The sequence below is a fragment of the Hydra vulgaris genome, chromosome 06 (genome assembly GCF_038396675.1).
Source record: "Hydra vulgaris chromosome 06, alternate assembly HydraT2T_AEP".
Lineage (NCBI taxonomy): Eukaryota > Metazoa > Cnidaria > Hydrozoa > Anthoathecata > Hydridae > Hydra > Hydra vulgaris.
This window is the reverse complement of record NC_088925.1, coordinates 58,883,385-58,906,665: the sequence shown is the minus strand read 5'-3', so window position 1 is coordinate 58,906,665 and position 23,281 is coordinate 58,883,385. Positions and strand designations below refer to the sequence as shown.

General features: G+C 27.6%; 1 protein-coding gene across 1 annotated transcript in view; it reads left to right on the top strand.

The window, feature by feature from the left end:
• The window catches only part of LOC100207459 (uncharacterized), a 67,387-nt gene that overhangs the window by 34,206 nt on the left and 9,900 nt on the right, over window positions 1-23,281 (top strand). The window contains exons 16-23 of the mRNA XM_065800560.1: window positions 3,183-3,231; window positions 13,243-13,305; window positions 13,394-13,710; window positions 14,749-14,866; window positions 15,092-15,220; window positions 22,429-22,524; window positions 22,890-22,926; window positions 23,020-23,137. Of these exons, the coding sequence (XP_065656632.1) occupies window positions 3,183-3,231; window positions 13,243-13,305; window positions 13,394-13,710; window positions 14,749-14,866; window positions 15,092-15,220; window positions 22,429-22,524; window positions 22,890-22,926; window positions 23,020-23,137 (927 nt within the window). The remainder of the gene's footprint in view (window positions 1-3,182; window positions 3,232-13,242; window positions 13,306-13,393; window positions 13,711-14,748; window positions 14,867-15,091; window positions 15,221-22,428; window positions 22,525-22,889; window positions 22,927-23,019; window positions 23,138-23,281) is intronic.

Below are 23,281 nucleotides of genomic sequence, written 5' to 3'. Positions count from 1 at the left end.
GAACGCGTGTGTCACGCGCAGTTGCTGCATATATAGTGTAGGCTTGTAACGAGCTTACAGGAAAGGTTTTGTGTAAAGAAAGGATGGCAACCCAACCAACGATTATTCGATCTTGCTTACTTTATGAGTTCAAACTTGGAAGGAATGCAACACAAGCGGCCAAAAACATCTGCACAGCATTTGGAGAAGGTACAGTAAGTGAACGCACAGCACAGAAGTGGTTTCAGCGATTCTTTTCGGGAGATGAGTCCATCGAAGACCTGCCGCGTTCTGGACGCCCATTGTTGGTTGATGAGGATGAACTGAAGGACGCTGTCAAGTCTGACTCCAGCCAAACTTGCCAAGAACTTGCAGTGAGGTTTGCTGTGAGTGTTGAAACCATCCGCCTGCATCTGCATGCGATTGGGAAAGCGTGGAAGCTGAGTCGGTGGGTTCCGCACAAATTGTTGATCGACAACAAGAAGCAACGGCTTACGATCTGCACATCACTCTTATCACGCCACAATGTTGAGCCTTTTCTTGATCGTTTATTGACATGCGACGAAAAATGGATTGTGTACAACAATACCAAGCGTTGCTACCATTGGTTGTCCCCCGATGACCCCATCCCAAAGACACCCAAGCCCAATCTCCACGAGCGGAAGGTTTTGCTCTGCATTTGGTGGACTACAGCTGGTGTGGTGCATTACGAGCTGCTCCCAACAGGCCAAACCATTACTGGACTGGTCTACTCAGCACAGCTGCAACGAGTTCACGACCTGTTGCTTGTAAAGCAGCCTGCACTGGTGCACAGGAGAGGAGTTCTGTTTCTCCACGACAACGCGAGACCGCACACCACTCGCGTGACTCAGGACAAGCTCCAAAGCCTTGGTTGGGAGAGTTTGCCTCATCCACCATACTCGCCAGACCTCTCCCCTACTGATTTCCATTTTTTCCTTTCCCTGGGAAATCATTTAAAAGGACAGCAGTTCCGAGACCAGGACGCGGTTGAAATGGAGTTGAAAGCTTTTATAGACTCAAAGGACCGAGAATGTTTTAGAAGTGGAATAAATAAGCTTGTTTTACGTTGGGAAAAGGCTTTAGATGCTAATGGTGACTATTTTGATGAATAAATGTACTTACTTTTGTCGTTTTGTGTGTTTTTATTATATACGGAAAAACCGCACAAACTTTTTTGGTTACCTGATACATACATACATACATACATACATACATACATACATACATACATACATACATACATACATACATACATACATACATACATACATACATACATAGATATATATATATATATATATATATATATATATATATATATATATATATATATATATATATATATATATATATATATATATATATATATATATATATATATATATTTAGCGGTGGCCAAAAATTAAAGACCACTCATTTTTTAGTTGGTTTCTTAACCTTTAAATTAAAATTAAGAAGATTCTAATTGACATATTAAATTTTTTTTTTAATATCTTGTTAATTAAAACATATGGATTAAAGTGGTATAATTTTTTGAATCTAATTCTAATTAAATAGCGTTTAACTTATTAAAAAACTGATGAGTACTTATAAATCTTCTTTAAATAAATTGGACAAAATTTAACGACCACTTTCAAATCTTTAATTTGCACTTATTAAAAATAATAATCCATTATTTTTTTTTAACTGTCTTAACTGCTTATTACGTTGGCTATAAAATAAAATGAAACCTGAGTTTCGATATCAAATAAACATTTGTTTTTTGAATTGCAATAAGAATATAAAAATATTGCAAAAATGCGTGCAAAGGTCGAAGAAAAAGACAGATACGCGGCTCTTGTATTAAAAGAAGAAGGCTATAGCATCAGACAAATAGCAGAAAAGCTCGGAAGGTCTCACTCTTGCATTATTAACATAATTCAACAATACAAAGAGACCCGGTCAATTAATGATAAAAAACAAAAATTTGCCAGGAAAGAGTGGTGCAAACTACATAAAAATTGGTCAACAGATCAGTGGAGCCGTGTGGTCTTTAGTGATGAAATGAAGGTTGAGGTAGACAACAGAAAAGGTCGCGTAATGTTGCGTAGACTTCCAAGCGAACGGTTCGATGAATCATGCATTTTGAAACGAACATTTTGAAGGTAGTGGTTCAATAGGCATTTGGGCCTGTATGAGTGCCTGTGGAGTTGGCATTTTTCATTTATTCGATGGTAGACTCAACAAAGAAAGGTACATCGAAATTTTCGAAAACTCGCTTATTCCTAGCATTGATTTATGGCAGTTGCAAGATGAATTTATTTTCCAGCAGGATAATGCGCCGTGTCATAAAGCGCATGTTGTCAGTGATTGGTTCAATTCTAATAAAATTCAAGTGCCTCCATGGCCTGCCAATAGTCCAGACTTGAATCCAATAAAGAATTTATGGTCGTGGCTTGATCAAACGCTCGGTAAAGAACAACTTTACAATTTGGAAGTATTGAAATCTTCTATCTCTCATCATTTGAAAAATGTGCCTGATGAAGTAATCAAAACTTTTATGAATTCAATGCCAGAACGAGTACAAGAGTGCTTGAAAACAAATGGAGGAACAACACATTTCTAAATTATTTTTTTATTGCTTTTTGAAATATTTTTTTAAACTGGTCTTAAAATTTTGTCCAATTTTTTTTCCCATTTATATTTTTTACTAGTCAGTTTTTTAATTTTTTAACATTATTTTGTAAAAAAATTATAAATTTTTTTATAATAAATATAAAATACAATAAAAATTCTTTCTAAAAATTTTTTTCTTTTTTTGATACCATTTTCCAAAATAAAATTATAATACTAATGTTAGAAATAAATTTTTAAAAAAAAAAGAGTGGTTTTTAATTTTTGGCCACCGCTGTATATATATATATATATATATATATATATATATATATATATATATATATATATATATATATATATATATATATATATATATATATATATATGTATATATATATGTATATATATATATTTATGTATATATATGTATATATATATATGAATATATATATATATATATGTATATATATATATATACATATATATATATATATATATATATATATATATATATATATATATATATATATATATATATATATATATATATACATTATTTCTCACAAATCTTTTTATGTTTTGTTTAGAAACGCACTAAAATTGATGCTGTTACAATGGAAGCAATTTTATGCTCAGGTACAAAGTATAACGTTAATTAATTTTATTTTGAAATCAAATTTATGATAAAATAGTTGTAACCTTATAGAACTTAAATGATTCTAATCCAAAAAACCAATCAATTAATTAATAAGATTTAAAAGTTTCTAAACCAATAAAACAATGGGATTCTAATAATTAAAAAGTTGTTCCACAGATGAAAAAAGGAAAACTGTAAAAAAAGAAAATTTGAAGATGTAGAAAAAATAGTTGATAATTTGGTAGATAATCCAAGGAGAGACCTTATTCAGAGCTTCCCAAATCACATTTGCCAACAAATGGGGATATTTTATAAGGCATTAGGGACTTTACCCCAAATACTAAAGATTTGAACCTAAGTATCATCACAACTTGACATGATGGTAAAAAATGAATTGCATATTTGAAATCACCATATTTAATTTGACTTTAAAAACCACCTAGTTAACAAGATTTCCACACAAAAATTTTATTTGTTTATCGGTGTATTCAAAAGTGATATTATTGTAGATTACAAATGGTTCAGTTTAATTACACTGTCTTATGCAGAAATTCATGAACTATTAAGTTTTTCAATGAGTCGTATTTTGTCTGAAAAGTTATGCTTATTATAGACTCATAAAATATGTTTTTTTTTTTAGTTTTCCAAAAAGTTAAAAATGGGCACTTGACAGGTTTTTGAAAAAACCATTCAATTAAAACATTTAATCATGTAATTCAGCTAAATAATTAGGGAATCCAATACCGGTATACCAGGATACCGAAAACCGGGATTTGGGTTGATTTTGCCTAGTTTCGAATACAGGTGTTAAAAAGCTTAAATACTGGTATTTCGGTATTTGAATGGTTGTTTTTTTATTCATTATTTTTAGCAATATTTGTATACTCCATGTACTTTTTAAAGTTGATTTATAACAAAAGTTTAATTAAAGTATTACAACATTTAAGTAGATATGAAAATGCAACTATTTTGATACGTATCGCATTGTCGTATTTCAGATTATAAATATACGAAAATTCATAATCATTTGTTGCTTATTTTTAGAATATTTTTTGTTCTATCATGTGTTTAAACTTTTTGTTTGAGTAAAAACCTAGTATATAAAAGTGAAGTTGTCAAACTCTGATTCATTAACTCTTTGATGAAACTCTTCTCATTATTACTTGGCTCATTTTTAAAATCATTTTTATTCCCAGGAGGTTTATAAATATGGGTTGTTATTTCTATTCTTTTTTGAAACAATCATAAGTGCGTATACTTTAAAGCAATGCGTTAAACATTCTTTAGTTCTTGAGTTCTTGATTTCACATTTTTAGTTATACGGCGAAGATCTAAAAGTAAAAAACGAGTTTTTTCTTTTAGATTCTCGCTACTTTAAAAGTAAAAAAACCATCAAAGAAATAGGTATACAAAGATTTTGTAATTTGTAAAAACATTTTTACAAAATCTTTACAAAAAGTACCAAGAACAACTTTGATAAGTTTAAAAAATTACCATTTTTAAGTTTAAACTTATTTATATTCATTTCATTTAAATATTAAATGTTTATATCGGTCACATTATGTGACTGATATAAACATTGTGAGGATAAAATATGTGACACATTGACATATATTACAAATTGAGATAATATTCTAATTTAGCCGATGGAGAGTGAAATTAAAAAGTATATTGAGCATTCAAAAGGCGGAGATAAATATTCTGTTTGATTTTTCTTTCTCAAAGATGAAAAAGGGCATAATGCAAAGTGTAAGAAGTGCACAAAAATTATAAAAACAGCAAGGGGCTCAACAAGCGGCCTTCATACACATTTAAAAACAAAGCATGATGTAATATTACGAAAACGAGGTGCTATTGAACCTCTTGGTAAATCTAGTTCAATAACTGATACACCTCCTCCAAAATTTACTAAATATTTTAATAAAGCTACAGAAGACTCACTGGCAGCAATCTTATCTAGAATGACATTAAGTTAAAAGCATTAAATTTAAGTGATAAACTTCCAAAATCCACCATGACTATACAAAAAATTGTCACTAGTTATAGCAAAACTATTCGACAGTTAGTAATTAAAGAAATATTAGAATATAAATTAAATGGAAAAGGTTTTAGTATTACTTTTGATGAGTGGACTTCCTTAAGGAACCGGCGATACAGAAGCGTGAATCTTCACTCAGAGTCAAAGTTTTGGAATTTAGGACTTCTCCGAATCAATGGAGGTTTACCTGCAGAAAAATGTGTCATACTTTCAAGTGAAAATTAGAATCAGTATGGTTTGTCATTAGAAACCAATATTTTTTGTTTAACAAATGATGGTGCAGCAGTTATGCAAAAAGTAGGTTAATTAATACCGGCTGTTTAGCGGTTGTGTTTGGCCCATGCAATTCAACTTGCAGTTGTAGATGTTCTATATAAAAAAGAAACAACCGAAGAAAGAACCTTTTGCTCGAATAAATCAATAGACTTTGACTCATTTTCAGATGCCGAAGAGCACGAAAACTATGGTGCCTTTGAAAATATTTCAAATACATACAAGGAAGGATTAGTGATGGATTACGATGTACAAGAACAAGATACAGCAATAACACATAGTCAAATCAGTCCCCTTATACAAAAAGTAAGGAAAATTGTGTTATTCAAATGTTCACAATTAAAAAATGAGGTACTACAGAATTATGTAAAGCTTGAATTTTGTAAAGAATACTTCTTAATTGCAGATTCCAAAACTTGATGGAATTACCTATTAGCAATGCTCGAAAGTTTTTACAAATTCAAGTCATGCATTCAAAAATCAGATATAGATTTAAAACTTAATATAAACTTTACAGAAACTGATTATGAAACAGTTTTAGCTACTATCTCAGCACTTTTGCCAGTAAAATTAGCCATTGAGTCACTTTATTGCAAGGATTCTAACTTAATTTCTGCGGATGCAGCATTGGCATTTATGTTTGACAGGCTATGTGAAATTAAGTCATCATTAAGCATAGAATTTATGAGTGCTTTAAAATAACGTATTATTGCAAGAAGAAGATGGTATTAGAAACCAAACTTATTAAGTTTTAACTTTTCCATGTGCATCAAAAGCGAGTAATCTCAATTCCCTTTTGGGCATTGTAAATCAGAAGGGACTTTGGAATCAAAGCACTGCTGTTAAAGAATGAGTCCGAGAAATTCTTCACTTTGAGGTTAGTTTGAGGAAGTTGAGATTGGTGAAGGAAAAAATTCTGAGAAATCAATGAAAAAAGACATGTACAAGGCCATTTGTAAACAAATAAAGTTGTCAGGAAACAACCACAATGCGCTGGTGATATAATCAAGTGTCTAAAAAATAAAAATTAGTCTCTTCGAAGATAAAGGTGTGCAAGGAAAATATCTCCAACAGGTTTATGATCTTCTTTTAACGATTCAGCCTACTAGTGTTAAGTCCGAAAGAGCATTTTCTGCTGCTGGTATTATTGTAAACAAGTTGCGGTGCAGAATGGGTAACAAAACTCTAGATGCGCTTCGTTTTTTAAGAGATTACTTTCATGAAATTAAAGATAAAGGTTCCACCAAATAGTTTGCATTTTTTTCAAGTTTTCGTGTTTCTTAAATTTATTTACTTTGCTTTAAAAATTTAAAATATTTAATATGGGTTTTAATACTGGTATTCCTATATTATATTTTTATAATACCCAAATACCGGTATTGATTTATTTGACCAGTATTGGATACTCTATAAATAATAATATAATCCATCTAAATGATGTTAAATAAGAAGTTATAACGGGTGATGTGGAAGTTATAGGACAAAATAAAAACGTCAATAACTTATTTATCAATTAAAAAAAAAACTACTATTATATTTTTTTTAAATAAAGCATTTATCTTTTAATAAAAATGTATTATTTTTTATATGAAAAAACACCACCATCTGCAATTGATCTCAATTTTGCTCTGACGCCTTTCATATGCGACTGTAAAAATTATAAATCAATTTCTTGTAGTTTTAGTTTAATGCGATCAATCAAAACTTGCTCTGTTGAAGCTTGCCAATCTCCCTCGTAAACCTTCTGTGCCAAACGTCCCCAAAAATTTTCAATTGGTCGTGCTTGAGGCACATTTGGGGAATTGAATTCTTTATCAACGTAATAGACATATTGGTCCATCCAATTTAGAGAATCTTTAGAATAATGAGAACTTGCTAAATCTGGCCAAAATAAATATTTAAAGTCTCCATGATACTTTTGAATAAATGGAAGAAGTCGTTTTTCTAAACATTCATTAATATAGATTGATGAATTGATCACTACAGCCTTGGAAGTGCGAAACAATGGCTCAGACATACCACGGTCAGATATGGCTATCCACATTAATAATTCTTTTGGAAATTTCTCTTTTCCTATAAAACGAACACTTTCTGGGCATGTCTTTTTGTTGTTTGTGTAGTATCCAGAGTTTCCAGGCATGTTGTCCCCTGCAAAACAAAAGTATTTTTCGTCATCAATGACTAGAAGTGATTTTGTGTTATAGAGTTGGTTAACTAGTTTCCTGCTTCTTTTTTTTGCCTTTATTTGTTGTTCTATAGTGTATTTTGGAGTCTTTTTACGTTTTCTATATTTAATATTCATTTTTTTTAACTGACGACCAATTGTCGATTGATTTACACCGAATTTAATACCTATTTTTCTCTGACTGACCCCTTTTCGATTGTTGACAAGTCTCGTTAATTTGGCTTTCTTTTCTCTAATCCAGGATGTTGGACGACCAGGGTGCTTTCTATCAGAAAACGATTGAACAGTTTCAAGTTTGTTTAGGTTATCATATATTGTACTTTGAGCAAATCCTTCCTTTTCAAAATGATTTACGATTTTTTTTATATTAGGTTTATTTACAAAAAACATTTTTAGTCACTTTCGAAAAGATTCTCGTTCAGCTGCATTTAATCTCATTTTAAATAGTTGTGTTTCAAATAATAAAGTTTATATTTTATAGAACGTTTATGCCTACGCATAAAACCACAAAAACTAATCATTATGCTCAAATAATGAAATTAGGATTTGTCCGATAACTTCCGCATCACCCGTTATATGATGCTATTAAATAAGAAGTTTAATGTTGAGATCCGAATTAGGAGTAAGAAATCAGCACAATAAAGAGAAGCAACCTTATCAGATGCTAATATAGCAAGCAGGAAAACAAGACTCAGTGAAGCACCTATTAAATAATTTAGAGAGAATTGAAGAGAGTTCTGGACAACAATTTTGTAAAACTATGACAGGAATGTTGTCTAGACCACAAGTCATAGGAGAGTTTAATTGAGGTATGACTTTAGCAATGGAAGCTAGAGTGATTTGAACGTCTAAACATCTCCCAAATTAGTTGAGACAATCTGACCCATATAATAGAGACAACAGTTTGGAAAAGTGGGAGTTGATTAGTTGTTAAACCATGTGTTGGTAATAAAAGTAATGATAAACAATTTGTTTTTTGCAAGTAAAGAGATTTTAATGAGTTTTGACAATTGAGATATTGATAATGTTGGTGTAGTAATAGATAATGTTGGTGTAGAAGCGTTAAAAATAAGGTATTTTAGATTTATTTAATATTTGATGTATATTATATATTATCATTGTGTCGCATAAAAAATTAAAAAGATAAGCATAAAAAATGTTTACAACAGCTATTTTAGCCGATTTTAATAAACTTTTTAATTTAAAAAGAAAAAGTAAAAGTTTTTTATTTGTCAATATATTTATATTAGAGTTTGCAGCGCTGTAAGAAGCTAAAAAAGGATGATACTGAGAACAACCAAATAGCCTGATTTACATTTGAGGAAATGGGCTCCAGATCAGTTGTGACTGTTTATGTTCCATCGTTTGTGACTGTTTATGTTGTGTCAATGCATTTGATTTATTCAAATACATACAATATTTTATTTTATATGACTTTTTAAAATATATTTGACCATCAAACAAAAATATTATTTATATAAAATAATTTCTATACAAAAATATTATATGTTTATATAATATATATCTGCTTATCTTAATCTGTAAGTGAAGAAAATAAAATTTTAAATTTTAACAGAATGAGGTCTTTGTTGCTCTTATATGTTATTTGTTATATTATTTTTGCACATTTTGTTATTTGTTATATTATTTTTGCACATAAAAAATTGTTAGTGAGAACGCAAAGTATGTATGAAAAATTCTTATAGCAATTAAAGCCAAACAATTTTATAAAGTTTGTTTTTAAATTTTTTTCTAGTTTTTAACAAAAACTTAATTTACTTAGTTATGTCAAGAGACTTAAAATAATGTGACCATGGTCACATTATTTTTAAATAGGTAGACAAAAACGAAGGTTAAATTATTAAACTAATAATTATTAAATTATTCTTCTCTACAAAGCAGAAATAGTTTTAGCTCTAGTTTAAGGCTGTAGAACAAGTTGACTATCAAACTATTCGTCAAGGCCTTAGATAATGGTTGAATGTTAGAGGCCTTGTTAAGAAGTGTTACACCATTCAAATTTTACGTACAAAATGGGGATTTCACCTATGTATTAGGTCATTTATGTTATGACAAAACTTTTTTTAATTAGGTAATTTAAGAGAATTAAATTTAATATAAATTTATTTTTTAACTGTAATATATGATCTAGTTAATCATTTCTAATCAACTTCTAATCTATGATATGATCATAGATTAGAAGTTGATTAGAAATGATTAACTAGTTTATAAGTAGTTTATGAGAAGATTTTGTTAAAGACAATAATGTTTAAAAACAAATAATCTTGATTTTTTTATAAAGTTTTTATTTATTTTTTTTGACCATTAAGAAATTAAACAATTGCCCCCTCATTAAAAAAAAAATTAAATTGTGAGATAGCAAAAACAAGACAATATTTTGAGAAAGTATAAGTTTAAATAAGTATAAGTTTTTAAATTATAGAAATTTTTTTTTTCAAACAACATTTTTAAATTTTATTGATTTTTTTATATTGTTTAATTTAAAAATATTTTATAAAAATTTTATGAAATAAAGACTTAAAATATTTTTTAATGTGGTTCAAATTAATTTTAATTATAATGCAATTTTAAAAATGCATCTGACATGTAAATATGTTTATTGAGTAAAGTTACATTTACTTACGTTACGCTTTTCCGTTAAACAACAAAATCTCATAACAAGGCCTGATGTTATACCCTGCCTACAATTATATTGTTAAAGCTAAAAATGAATGCATTCCAAATACTGGAATTATTGCCTCAAACTACGGTGTTTCTAGAAATCTTCAAAGAGTAATGGATCACACTTAAAATAGGATTTGCAAAATCATGGATAAATCCAACTACCTGAGCCTTACAGTACTCTTTTTCTTATATGCAAAATTGGATTTAATGTTTTAACTGGACAGTCTGCTAATAAACAGAGAATTTAAAATGGGGAGGAAAGATTGCCAGTTCCAGTTGAAGAGTCTTTGAGTCTGTAAGTGTTTGTGTACCGTACCTGTGCAACTTAAAGTACAGGAAACTGATGTTATTCTATGGATATTGAGTGAATTGTATTATAACTAATGAGTTATTAAGGGCTAAAGGCGACTTTTTTTGAAAAAATTTCCAAAAATTGCCACAATATTTATGAGATTATATTGTGATAATATAACAATATATATGTTGTTACAATAGTAAATATTGTTAATACTGATATGTTTATATACATGCAAAATGGTATGCATGTATATAAATTTATCACCATTAACAATTTTTACTATTATTATGATTGTTTATGATAATTAAGTTATTTTAGTTAATCAATAACTCGCTTTAGAAAAAATATGCAAGGACTTTGAAATGAGCAAATATTGAAAGTTCTTTTTCTCAAAGTAAAAGAACTTTCAATATTAAAAATGGAGACAAATGTAGACAGTATTTCAGATTTGCCCAAATTGCTAACAATAGCAAAGCTATGGTAAAATGCAGAAACTTTCAAACTGTGGTAAAACTGCAGAAATAAGGTTAGGGCCTTTAGTACATATATTGATTGATTTAGAGATAACATGCAAAATAGTGATGCTAGATCGACTAAATGTTTGGGTTGGGACAGCAATAGGTCAAGAGAAGGAGCAATTTTCCACGCTTTTTCATGTATGAAAATTTCTGCATATTTGCATTTTACTTGTGTTTAGAGTTATATATTGTGATATAAGTTGCTCATTCATTGATATAATTGCAGCCTGTTGCAGCCATGTTGCTGTTAGCTGTAATAAACATAGCTGAATAATTCCTATTAAAGAGCTGCAAAAAGATCTTTCAGCACAAAAGAAAAAGAATTAAAACATTTAAGAATAACGATGGCACAAAACTATTAGCCTGCACTCAGCAGAAATTGAAACAGAAAACGAAGCAGAAGTAGCAGTTCAATTAAATTTGAAAAATGTTATCAACTAATTTGCAGCAATAAAGGCAAGAAAAAAAAATATTCATTAGATTTTCAACATAGGAGATCTACTGTAACATAATGATTTCTCTGTCTTTAAATTAAACTTGTGCTTGAGATTAAGGTTTTTGTTTTCTTGTATAATTTTTAAAAAAATATCATGTTTTATTAGGTATCCAATGCCTGCTGGTATTCACAAAATAGTTATTGATTTAACCCCAGTTTGTAAGAGATGAGCCAGTTCTAATAGGCCTATTATATGAAGAAGCTTAGGAAAGCAGAAATAGAGATGTCAAAGATGTTTGAGAACTTAACAAAAAAATTTTCTTGGAAACTTACAAATGAGTGTATTGTGAGAAGTTGCTCTGTTCATCAGACTGCTTTATCACTTCTATGAAGTGAAATTCAGAATCAAATAAGGAGCTAGCTCTTCTAAAAAATGTTTTGACCTTCTATTGTAATATTCTTAATAATATTATACTCTTCATACCTGATTGCTATATTGACGATATGGATCCTAAATAGATTTACTTTAACAAGAGAAATTTGTAAAAACCCCATGCTTATAATATATATAAAAGGATATATAAAATAAGAATTAGTGTGTTACAAATGTTTCATTGCTATTTTTTTATTACTTAAGTCCTTAATAATGATTTTGTTTAAAAAGTTCAGTTTAGTAAAAATGTCTTATATATATAAATATTGAAAAAAATTGTTCCTAAAAATCTTTAAAATTATTTTGTTATTACTATGTGTCCTTGATGTTTATACTGTCTAGTAAATTTGATAAACTATATGTCTGGAAATTATTTTGTTAAAAGTTCTTAGGAAAAATGTTTGTTAAAATAAGTATATAAAAAATAAGTGTGTCAAATGTTTTGATTTTTATGTGTTCTTGGTGTTCTGCACATGTATGATATTTATCCAATCAAACAAAAATTTATCATACATGAATGGTGATTATTTATAATCAATAGAACATTGAAAATTAAGTATGAAATGTGTCACATTTTTTTATTCTGATTTACTCCCAGTAAAGCTGCAAGCAACCACTATTAGGTTGGGAATTACTAGAAAACAAAATATCTATTCCTATGTCATTTGTCCTTGGTTTTGTGTCATTGGTGTGTCCATCAGAGGGGTGGTAAGGGACATTACAATAATAATTGTAAAAGACAAGGGTATAATGAATATTCACCGAAAATTTCAGTGTTAGCTTCAAAAATGACAAAGATATGATTTTCGCCTCAAAAGTGATATTTCTAGATTACTGTTCATTGTTCAATGTTCTCAATTAATGTTCACCATCCAATTTAGAAAAGAAACATTTAGTAGCAAAACATGGTAGTATTTTTAATTTTAACCACATGTAAATTTGCAAAACGTTATTATTATGTCTATATTTATTATTAAAGTTTTATTCATAGTAAAAAATCTTATTGGGTGTATTAAAGTATTTATTCTAAAAACATTATTGACTAGCATAATTGAATAACTAAAAAATAAATCTATTTTTTAGTTATTCAATTTGTTTTTTATGTTATAACCAAGTTTATTTTCTATGTCTTTGTATTTTATAGAAAGAGGAAGTTTAACAATTGGCATTTATCGTGCTCGCAAACTTGTTGCCTTTGATATGAATGGTGAACAGTTTATTGTGCTTTTTCTAGATATTTTTTTTATGTACACAAAAGTTTTTTGAGAGTTAACAAAGTTTATTAAAACTACTAGGAAGAAGTGATCCATTTGTAATTGTTCGATTGGGTGATTTAAAAAATGAAAAGTATAAGACAAAAATTATTTACCGTACTTTGAATCCTGTCTGGAATGAACAAGTTACAATGGCCATGCCTCAACGTCATCAGATTCTCTACATTGAGGTATGGGACAAAGATCCTTTTACTCAGGAAAAGATGGGGGTAGTTCAATTTCGTTACGAGGACTTATTGAATTTAGGAGAAGGCGGTTTAGACTCAAAGCATTGGTTTACTCTTGAAAAGTCCAAATCTGGTGAAATTCAACTGAGTTTTAAAGTCGAAGGATTAGAGGTTTATAAAATTTTTATAATTATTTAATTTTTTTATTTAACTTTTTTTGTTTTTATCTAATTTATATAATTTATTTTGTTTCTCATAAGTGTTGATAAATAAAATTTGATTTAAATAATAATAAATAATAATAAATAAATTTTTGTTGCTGTTATTATTCTTTTTATTATTTGATATTACTACTATCATTATTACTATTATATTTTATTATTAATCAATTTATTATTTGTGTTATATACATTATAATGTTATATACACACAAGTTTTACAAACTAGAGTTATATGAGTTTAGCTTAAATTTAAAATCCTTTTTGTGTCTTTATTTTGTGTTGCGTGTTTTGAAGAATAGAAAACTATTCATAATAAACTATTGTTCCTTTTTTTTTCCACAAAGTTGTGTTCTGCTACGTTGTTTTTCCACAAAGTTGTGTTCTGCTACGTTTTTTTTTCACAAAGTTGTGTTCTGAGATATTGTTTTTTTACAAAGTTGTGCTCTGTGATATTGTTTAATTCGAAACAATAAAAAATTGTGTTTGTCATTTACATAATTGTGAAAACCTACTTGCTTGGCTTCTTAGAGACAATCTACTTGCTTGACTTCTAAGAGACAATTTACTTGCTTGACTTCTAAGAGACAATTTACTTGCTTGACTTCTAACAGACAATCTACTTGCTTGACTTCTAAAAGACAATCTACTTGCTTTATTTCCAAGAGACAATCTACTTGCTTAAAGTAAAACTATTTATTGGTCATTTTCAAAAAATCTTCAAACTTTATTAGAGACTTTGTTAACTTTTATATTGTGTTATTTTACTTTTATGTGTTTATATGTTATTGTATTATTTTTAATTATTTATATTATGGTTTTTAATTATTTGTATTATAATAAATAGATTTTTTTCTTGACATTTGTTGTACTTAAATCTTTTCAACAAGTTTTTCATTCATTTTTTTACATGTAAATTTAAGTATGAAAAAAAAAGCATAAAAGCCTTTTCAAAATAACAATTTTAACATTGCATAATAATATTTTTAAGAAAAAAGTTAATAATGTTGCTGCGGACAACAATCCTCATGAGGTGTGTGGTTACAATGATGTAGATGGACGACATTTTTCTACTTATTCTTTTGATAATGGGACTGGTCTTCTAAATGGTATTATTGTTGTTTTTTTTTAATAAACATTATAAAATTGTTGAAAGTTTATAGAACAGTTGTTTTATTGTTGTTTATTGTATCATTTTCTTGTTATTTATTGTATTATTTTTATTATTGAAGTAATGTAATAAAGAAATAATTGTTTATTTAGTTTTGCTTGTTTTGTTTTTAGTGATTTAGTCTTACTTGTTTTGTTATTGTTTTGTGTTACTATATTTTTAGATGATGAGTACCTAGTTTTAGATGAAAAGATAAAGTTAGATGAAATGTTATGTGGAGATGAAAATACAGATAAAGATGAATTTTTTTGTGACCATATTGCTAACATTGATGATGAAATCTGTCATAAAGGTAATTCATTAGTTGTTGATTAGAGTGTCTATAATAAAATTTTTTCTGTAATGTTTACAGTTTTAATCTTCATTACATGGAGAGTAACATTCGAGTTGTTGCTTGTAACATGTTAAGATCCTGACATACTATGCATGCCAAAAAACCAATCCAATCCAAGCATGGGTGTTTGATTTTTCTGTCCATACAAACAGTAATAACGGAAAATTTCCATTAAAATTTTTTAACGGACCGATATTTTTTGTTAATTTCATTAGTTTTATATTTAAAAAAATTTTTAATTTGTTTAAAAAAAGTTTCATTTAATCGATGTTCAGTTGAATGATCAACAAGGAGCAAAACAAATTTCGAAATATACAGTTCCATTATCGAACTAAAGGTTTTGAAATTTTTAGCAAAAATTTTATATAAGCGAAAATTTTATAAATTTTTTTTCAAAAGAAAATTTTATAAATTTTTTTTCAAAAGAAAATTTTATAAATTTTTTTTCAAAAGAAAATTTTATAAATTTTTTTTCAAAAGAAAATTTTATAAATTTTTTTTCAAAAGAAAATTTTATAAATTTTTTTTCAAAAGAAAATTTTATAAATTTTTTTTCAAAAGAAAATTTTATAAATTTTTTTTCAAAAGAAAATTTTATAAATTTTTTTTCAAAAGAAAATTTTATAAATTTTTTTTCAAAAGAAAATTTTATAAATTTTTTTTCAAAAGAAAATTTTATAAATTTTTTTTCAAAAGAAAATTTTATAAATTTTTTTTCAAAAGAAAATTTTATAAATTTTTTTTCAAAAGAAAATTTTATAAATTTTTTTTCAAAAGAATTTTTTTATACATTAGTTTCTTTATTGTATGTAAAATGCATTTTTTTATACATTAGTTTCTTTATTGTATGTAAAATGCCAAAAACATGTTCTGTTATTTGGGAATATTTTGAAAAAGAACCGACTAATAAAGATGGAGAAGTAGTTGGCAACGAATTTGCAAAAAGTGCCGAAAAGTTTACAAACTTGCTAAGGGTTCAACATCCAATATGAGATTACACTTGAAAATAACTCATTCATCTTTGTATAAATAGTTAGTTGAAAAAGAATTAAAAAATTCAGTTGATCAAAATGATGGAGAGGAAAATAACTCTACAGAGACACAAGGTAACTTATAATAAAAAAATGTTCACTGGTTTTATTTTAACTAAATAGTTTAATTGAAAAGTTGTTTTTTAATTTCAGTTGAGTATATCGAAGGATCGATACAAGGTTTAGCAGCAAAAAAAAAAAGAGTTATGCAAGAAGATCCAGCTTGCTCAAGTAGTTCAAAAAATATTGACAAACAAAACAATACAACGGTATTTAAGTCACAAAACAATATATACTTTCTCTACTTTCAAAATATAAAAGTCCGGAACAAAAACAGCTGGCTATTGATCTTAATATCGCAAAGTTTCTGGTTTACGAATCTCTACCCTTCAGTGTAGTTGAATCTCAAGGTTTTAAAGATTTTGTTCATAGTTTTGATCCCCATGCTAATATAAAAAGTAGGACAACATTTTCTAAATACAAGTTACCCATGATGTATCAGAATATGAAGGCAATATTAGATAAAATGTTGACAATTGAACTAAAAAATGTAGATGGGGTAGGATTTACCACTGACTGCTGGACCTCTAGAGCAGTAGATTCATTTATTACTTTAACTCTGCATTACATTGCTGATGATTACACTTTGAGAAAGTTTGTTATTTCGCTGCGAAGAGTTTCCAGAATGCCATACGGCTCAACATATTGCAAATGAAATAGGCAAAATGATTGAGTCAGTTGTCGACTTTTTTTTTTTTTTTTTTTTGTTATTTCACCTCCCCAAGGCCCAAAGGCCACTACAGATGAGGAGGCTATTTAATTGTGGTTATAACCCTCTCTCAACTCTATAACTCCGAAACACGAACCTTGACGAACAAGGCCGCTGCGAGGAGAAACAAGTTGAGCGCGGTACTACCAGGAAGGTGGTGGGGATCGAACTTGGAACCTCTCGCTTATGAAGCGAGCGCACTACCACTACACCACTACCGCATAACTTAAAAGCAAAACAAAAAATGATGATAACTGACACTGCAAGCAACAGATAAAAGCAATGACACTTTCAAAGCATGTAACTTGTGCTAATTTGAATTACGATCATAGGATTAATGCTTGTTTAGGTAGAGCATTGAAACAATGAAAAAAAATTTATTTGAAGAGGTTAATGAAATTCAAGATTGACATCTGTATAAAACTTTCTTCTAAAACTCATCAATCATTCTTAACCTGTAAAGAAATTAAAAAAGAATGCAATAAACTTGATGGTTGGTTTTTTTAACTTATTTAGTGCCTAAATTTCTATTCATAATATTCAATTAATTGTTATATAACATGATATTTGCTTCTTTTATGGTGCCTTATGTTAAAGTAACTGCTCCCATTAAAACACGATGGAACAGCCACAGCATGATGGTGGAATCAATATTGAAATTAAGACCAGCTCTAGAATCTATTAGAGACTCAGAAGTTGTCTCAGAGTTACAAAAATTAATACCTGATGCTAGACACTTTGTTATATTTAATCAACTTTTACCGATCTTGACAGAATTTAAAAAAAATAAGTAAAATTCTTTCAGCTAATAACATTCCGACAATTCAAAATGTTATAGCAGCTTTTTATAACATTACCGTGCACCTTACAAATAAAAAAAATGATGATGTTACTTTATTACTGAGCATAAAAACTTTTATCGAAAGCTTGCTTCCTGAAATTGAAAATAAAGTTCCAAAATTTGGTTCAGAGGATTTTAGTAACAGAATTGCACATTTTCTACACCCATATTATCGAGGAGCTGTTTTAGAAAAATTTGAAGTTTAACTATAAATTATTATAAAAATTATTACAACATTGTGCTATTTTAGTGTTTTGAATCAACCAAAGAGTAAATAGTGGCCATCTACAACCCCAACCCTGGAAAAGTTATTTCTGTAGCAAGCACAGAAGATTTTTAGTTCATGGAACCAATTGACTTTTGTGTCGCTAGTATGTCACATGTCAAAGATATTGCAATGGGTGATATGTCTTCAATTGAAGAGGAAATGTTCTCTTTTTTTCAATGCCAAAGCCTGTTACCAGAAGCAACACAAATGTTTTAACCTGGTGCAAAGACAATTCAAAGGTTCTTCCCATCTTGGCTAAAATTTCCAGATCCATATTTTGCATTACTGCATCAAGTTCTCCGTCTGAAAGGGTTTTCAGTTTTTCAGGAAATATTGTAACTTGTAGCAGGGAAAACCTTTGCACTGACACAATAAAACAATTGGTGTTTTGCAATGACAACCTTAAAAGTATTTAAGTGAAAAACTGGAAATGAAAACGATTCTGCGAATTAAAAAGAAGAAGAGTTCTTTTTAATTCTGCGAATTAAAAAGAAGAGCTTTTATTTTTTTACTATGGACCAGTTTGTCACTATGTCTATGTTTGGTGTTTTAATATTATTTTGTTTGCTTTTAAAAATATTATCTGATTTGCAACTATTTTGATGGAGTTTAACATCCATTAAAATAAGTTAACTGCCGTTAACGGAAAATTGCAGTTTATAAATTTTAACGTAACAGATTTTAATGGAAATTGGGTTATGTTAAAATTTATAAACTGCAAAAAAAAAAATGCAACAGAAATTAACAGTTATTAACGGACCGCCTAACGCCTATGCCTAATCCAAATTAAAACAATAACAAAATATTATATTTAGAACAAACAACAAATCTAAACAATAACAAAATATTATATTTAGAATTTTAGCACATAAATATGACACCAAACACTACCTCATTTAGATTAATAGGACACCAAACACTATCTCATTTAGATTGATAGGACACCATACACTACCTCATTTAGATTAATAGGACACCAAACACTACCAAGCTGTTATTAATAAGTTATTAGTATTTTAGAAATAGAATTGAATGAATTCTATATAAGAATAGAATATTAGCATGTTGTACATGATTGTTTAGACTTTATTGTTTAACTCTAAGATGGATATAATATTCTCATATACTAGAAATCTACACCATAAACTGGAATAAAAAATAGAAATCTCCACCATTAACTGAAATAAGAAATAGAAATCTTCACCATAAACTGGAATAAAAAATAGAAAGATAGATAAGCAATAGTAAAAAGAGCCTTTTATGCAGAATTTATTTTTTACTAAACTTGTGATGTCATGCTCTTTTTTTGATTGTGTGAAACTGCCGTGATACTGAAAGACTCAAAATTTGATGTCTCACAATATGGAGGTAAAAACATAACATTAATAAATCAATGTACACCTCAATGATCAATGAACACCTTAAAGTTGTATCTAAGTTTAATAGAGATGTTGCTGTACAATATAAAGAGTTTGTGAATAACTACTACATTCTATTTGAATGTTGCTGTTCATTTACAGCTTTAAATCAGAGAAAACATTCCAACTGTAGCATTACTCCATTTGTACTATTTGACTTCTAAGTTTATTTTTTAAATGCAAAACTACATCACTAGTAGGTTAAACTTGGCTAAATACTATTAAACAAAATAAAATTATAAATTTTGAAAACTAATAAATAATTATAAAAAAAAAAAACTTTACAAACTTAAAAAACCAACTTTGCAAAGTTAGTCTGACATGATTACTAGTTTCTTATGCTTTTGTATTATCTCTCATGCTTTTGTATAATCTCTCATGCTTTTGAATAGTCTAATGCTTTTGTATGCTTTTGTATAGTCTCTTATGCTTTTGTATAATCTCTTATGCTTTTGTATAGTCTCATGCTTTTGTCTCTTATACTTGGTATTATGGTGCTTTTGCTAAAATTAAAAAAAAAATTTTGATTTAAAACTTTCATTTACAAAGCCAGAAATTTTTTTTGATTTAAAAAAATAAATAATTTTCCTCCATTTTTACTCTCATACTTTTTATATTTAATTTGCATTATTTATATCAGTTATAATTTTATTCATATTTTAAATAATATTTAGAGACAACTGAGAAATATGCAAAGCTCAAATTTTAAGTGTCATATTTTAGATATATTTTTTTGCAATATATAGTTTATTTTGATGCCATATGTTTTCATGACAAGCTATAATTTATTGTTGTTTTAATCATACAGTTGTAGTGACATTTGTTATAGGTCGTTCGAGCTACACACTTTTCTACAACATGAGATAATGTTTGAAAATTAGAGTTAGGCGTCATTTTCACTTGATACTTTGGTTGGACATTATTTTCTCATGTGTATCATCTGTGTCTCCGTGTTCTTAATTATACATTGTTCTTTACTTAATATTTATTATTATTATATTGTGTTCTTTATTAACATTTACTACATTTACTACAAATTTTGAGCCAAATTTTGCAAACTGTTTTAGTTGTGGTTGTAATATTTTTTTCTTTTTAAAATTGTTAAAAATTGCAATTTTGATAAATATTCATGTTGTAAACATTGTCAAATTTAAAACATTTTAAACACTCAAATTACAGTTTTAAAAACTTGTTTTCGTGAATTTTGTGATTTTGTCTAATTACATTTTTTACAACTAGTTTAACTAAAAATGTTATAAAAACTTTGATAAGTTTGAACATATATAATTTATAATTAAATCATTAATTTTTATTTTAAGAAAACCATATATTGAAAATGTTTAAAATAAGACATTGTTTTTTTAAGAGCTTTTATATAAACGCGCTTCTATGACAAAAATGTGCTTTATATTTATTTATTTTTCTTAAATTTAGATTGAATTATACAAGCTCTCGAATAAAAAATATATTCAAAATTAAAAAGAAAGAAAGTAAAATAAAACTTATACAAGTTTTAGTGCAACTAAATCTCATAACTAGTTTATGAGTTTTAGTTGCATAACTAAAACTTGTAGTTATGCAACTAAAACTCATAACTAGTTTTTGAATAGAAAATAAATATAAATTATGATAGAGATTATAAATATAAGTGAATATGAAATATAATTAATAAATATGAGTTATTAAATATAAATAAAGAATATGAATAATGAATTTTTATTAAGCAAAAAAAATGTTTTATTTTTATTAAAATAAATTTCCATTTTGTTACAACTTAAACCAAAGATCCCTAAAAAAAACAAGTTATCTCTGAAAAAACAGATTATCTTTGAAAAAAAAAATCTCTTGAAAATTATCCAAAAAAAGATTTTCTGAAAAAAAAAAGATTATCTCTGAAAAAAAAATTTACATCTATAAAAAAGAATATTATGACTTTTTGAGTTTTAAGATACTTATGCTAAATACTTAATTTTGAAAAATTTGTTTTTTTTAAGTTTGTTTTATTTTTTGATAGTTTTAGCTTTTGTGATTAGTTTTATTTTAATTGTGTTTCTCTAAATGTTTTTGATAAATATTTTATTTCTTTTAAAATAATTCAGTTTATAAGTAGTTTATCATTCAGTTTATAAACTAACGACAGTTATTGTAATTTAGTGCAGTTAGTGCAATTTTTTTTAGTCTATCATTTTTCTGATAAAATAATGCATTTGCTAAAATAAACAGAAAATTTCTTATGTACTAAATACTGGATTTGTAACAGGACCTTTAAATTCTATAAATCTCTTTTTTTTTAAAAATAGTTTTATTGACAAAAAAGTAGTTAAAAATTTCTAGGTGTTTATATAAATGGTAAATAATTAAGTAAAAAGGAAATAATTTTTGGTGTCATAAAATTTATGCAATTCAGAATTGACAATGTGCCAACAATACCAAAATACATCTAGTTTCATCCCTGATATATGTAATAATGTATAAGTGTGTAAATATATATATATGTATATATTATTATTATTATCATTATTATTATTATTATTATTATTATTATTATTATTATTATTATTATTCTAAAAATACTGTAAATTTGGGTTTTATCATTTTGCATGCATAGTAATGAGATCTGTTTTATCCCAATGATGACGATGTGTATAACTAGGCTATAATAAAGGCTATAATGTGTGTTTTATTAATGTAAAATAATGTTTATGCAGACGTTTACTTGCTTAATAACAAAGTTTTATTCAACAAATTCTTTATTACTTGTTGGATTTTATATTCATTTAAGAATAACAAAAGCCTAAAACATTCGAGATAAAAGTATCCCAAAATAATCTTTTTTCAGATGATGCTGGGCTTGTTGACCTCTCAGGTGAACCTCTGAAGTATTATGGGCTATATGGAGAGATCCTTGAAGTTAGTGATTTAATGATAAATCATGGTAGGTTTTTTTTTGTTGAATTTAAAAATTTTTGCTCAAAGCTTTATTTTTGCTTGTATCTGTGTGTGTCGTTGGGCTTACTCCCACATACAGAACCACCACATCATGTATTTTATTTGCTTGTATCTGTGTGTGTCGTTGGGCTTACTCCCACATACAGAACCACCACATCATGTATTTTATTTGCTTGTATCTGTGTGTGTCGTTGGGCTTACTCCCACATACAGAACCACCACATCATGTATTTTATTTGCTTGTATCTGTGTGTGTCATTGGACTTACTCCCACATACAGAACCACCACATCATGTGTTTTTTTAAATATCAACAAAGTATATATTATATATATGTTTTTTTTTTATATAGATATCAACGAGGTATATATTAAGCTAAGATTAGATAGGTATTATTTTGTTAGGTTATATTAAATTATATAATGTTTATTTAATTTATAGTGTATTTGTTTTTATTTATAAGTTTTATTTTTCTCTATTAGACATGCGAAGTTTCAGCCACTTTCAAAAAGAAGTATATTAAATAGAACAGATAGAGTTTTATGCCGAACACCAAATCTTCAAACTGATTCTATCATACAAGTTAATGAAAAGTTTCAGGTTCTCTCTTAGTACATTTTTTGTTACTTCTTTGTACTTTTTATTATTACAATTTTTATCAACAAAACACATAGGTAGTTTTTATCAACAGAACACATAGGTAGTTTTTATCAACAGAATACATAGGTAATTTTTATCAACAGA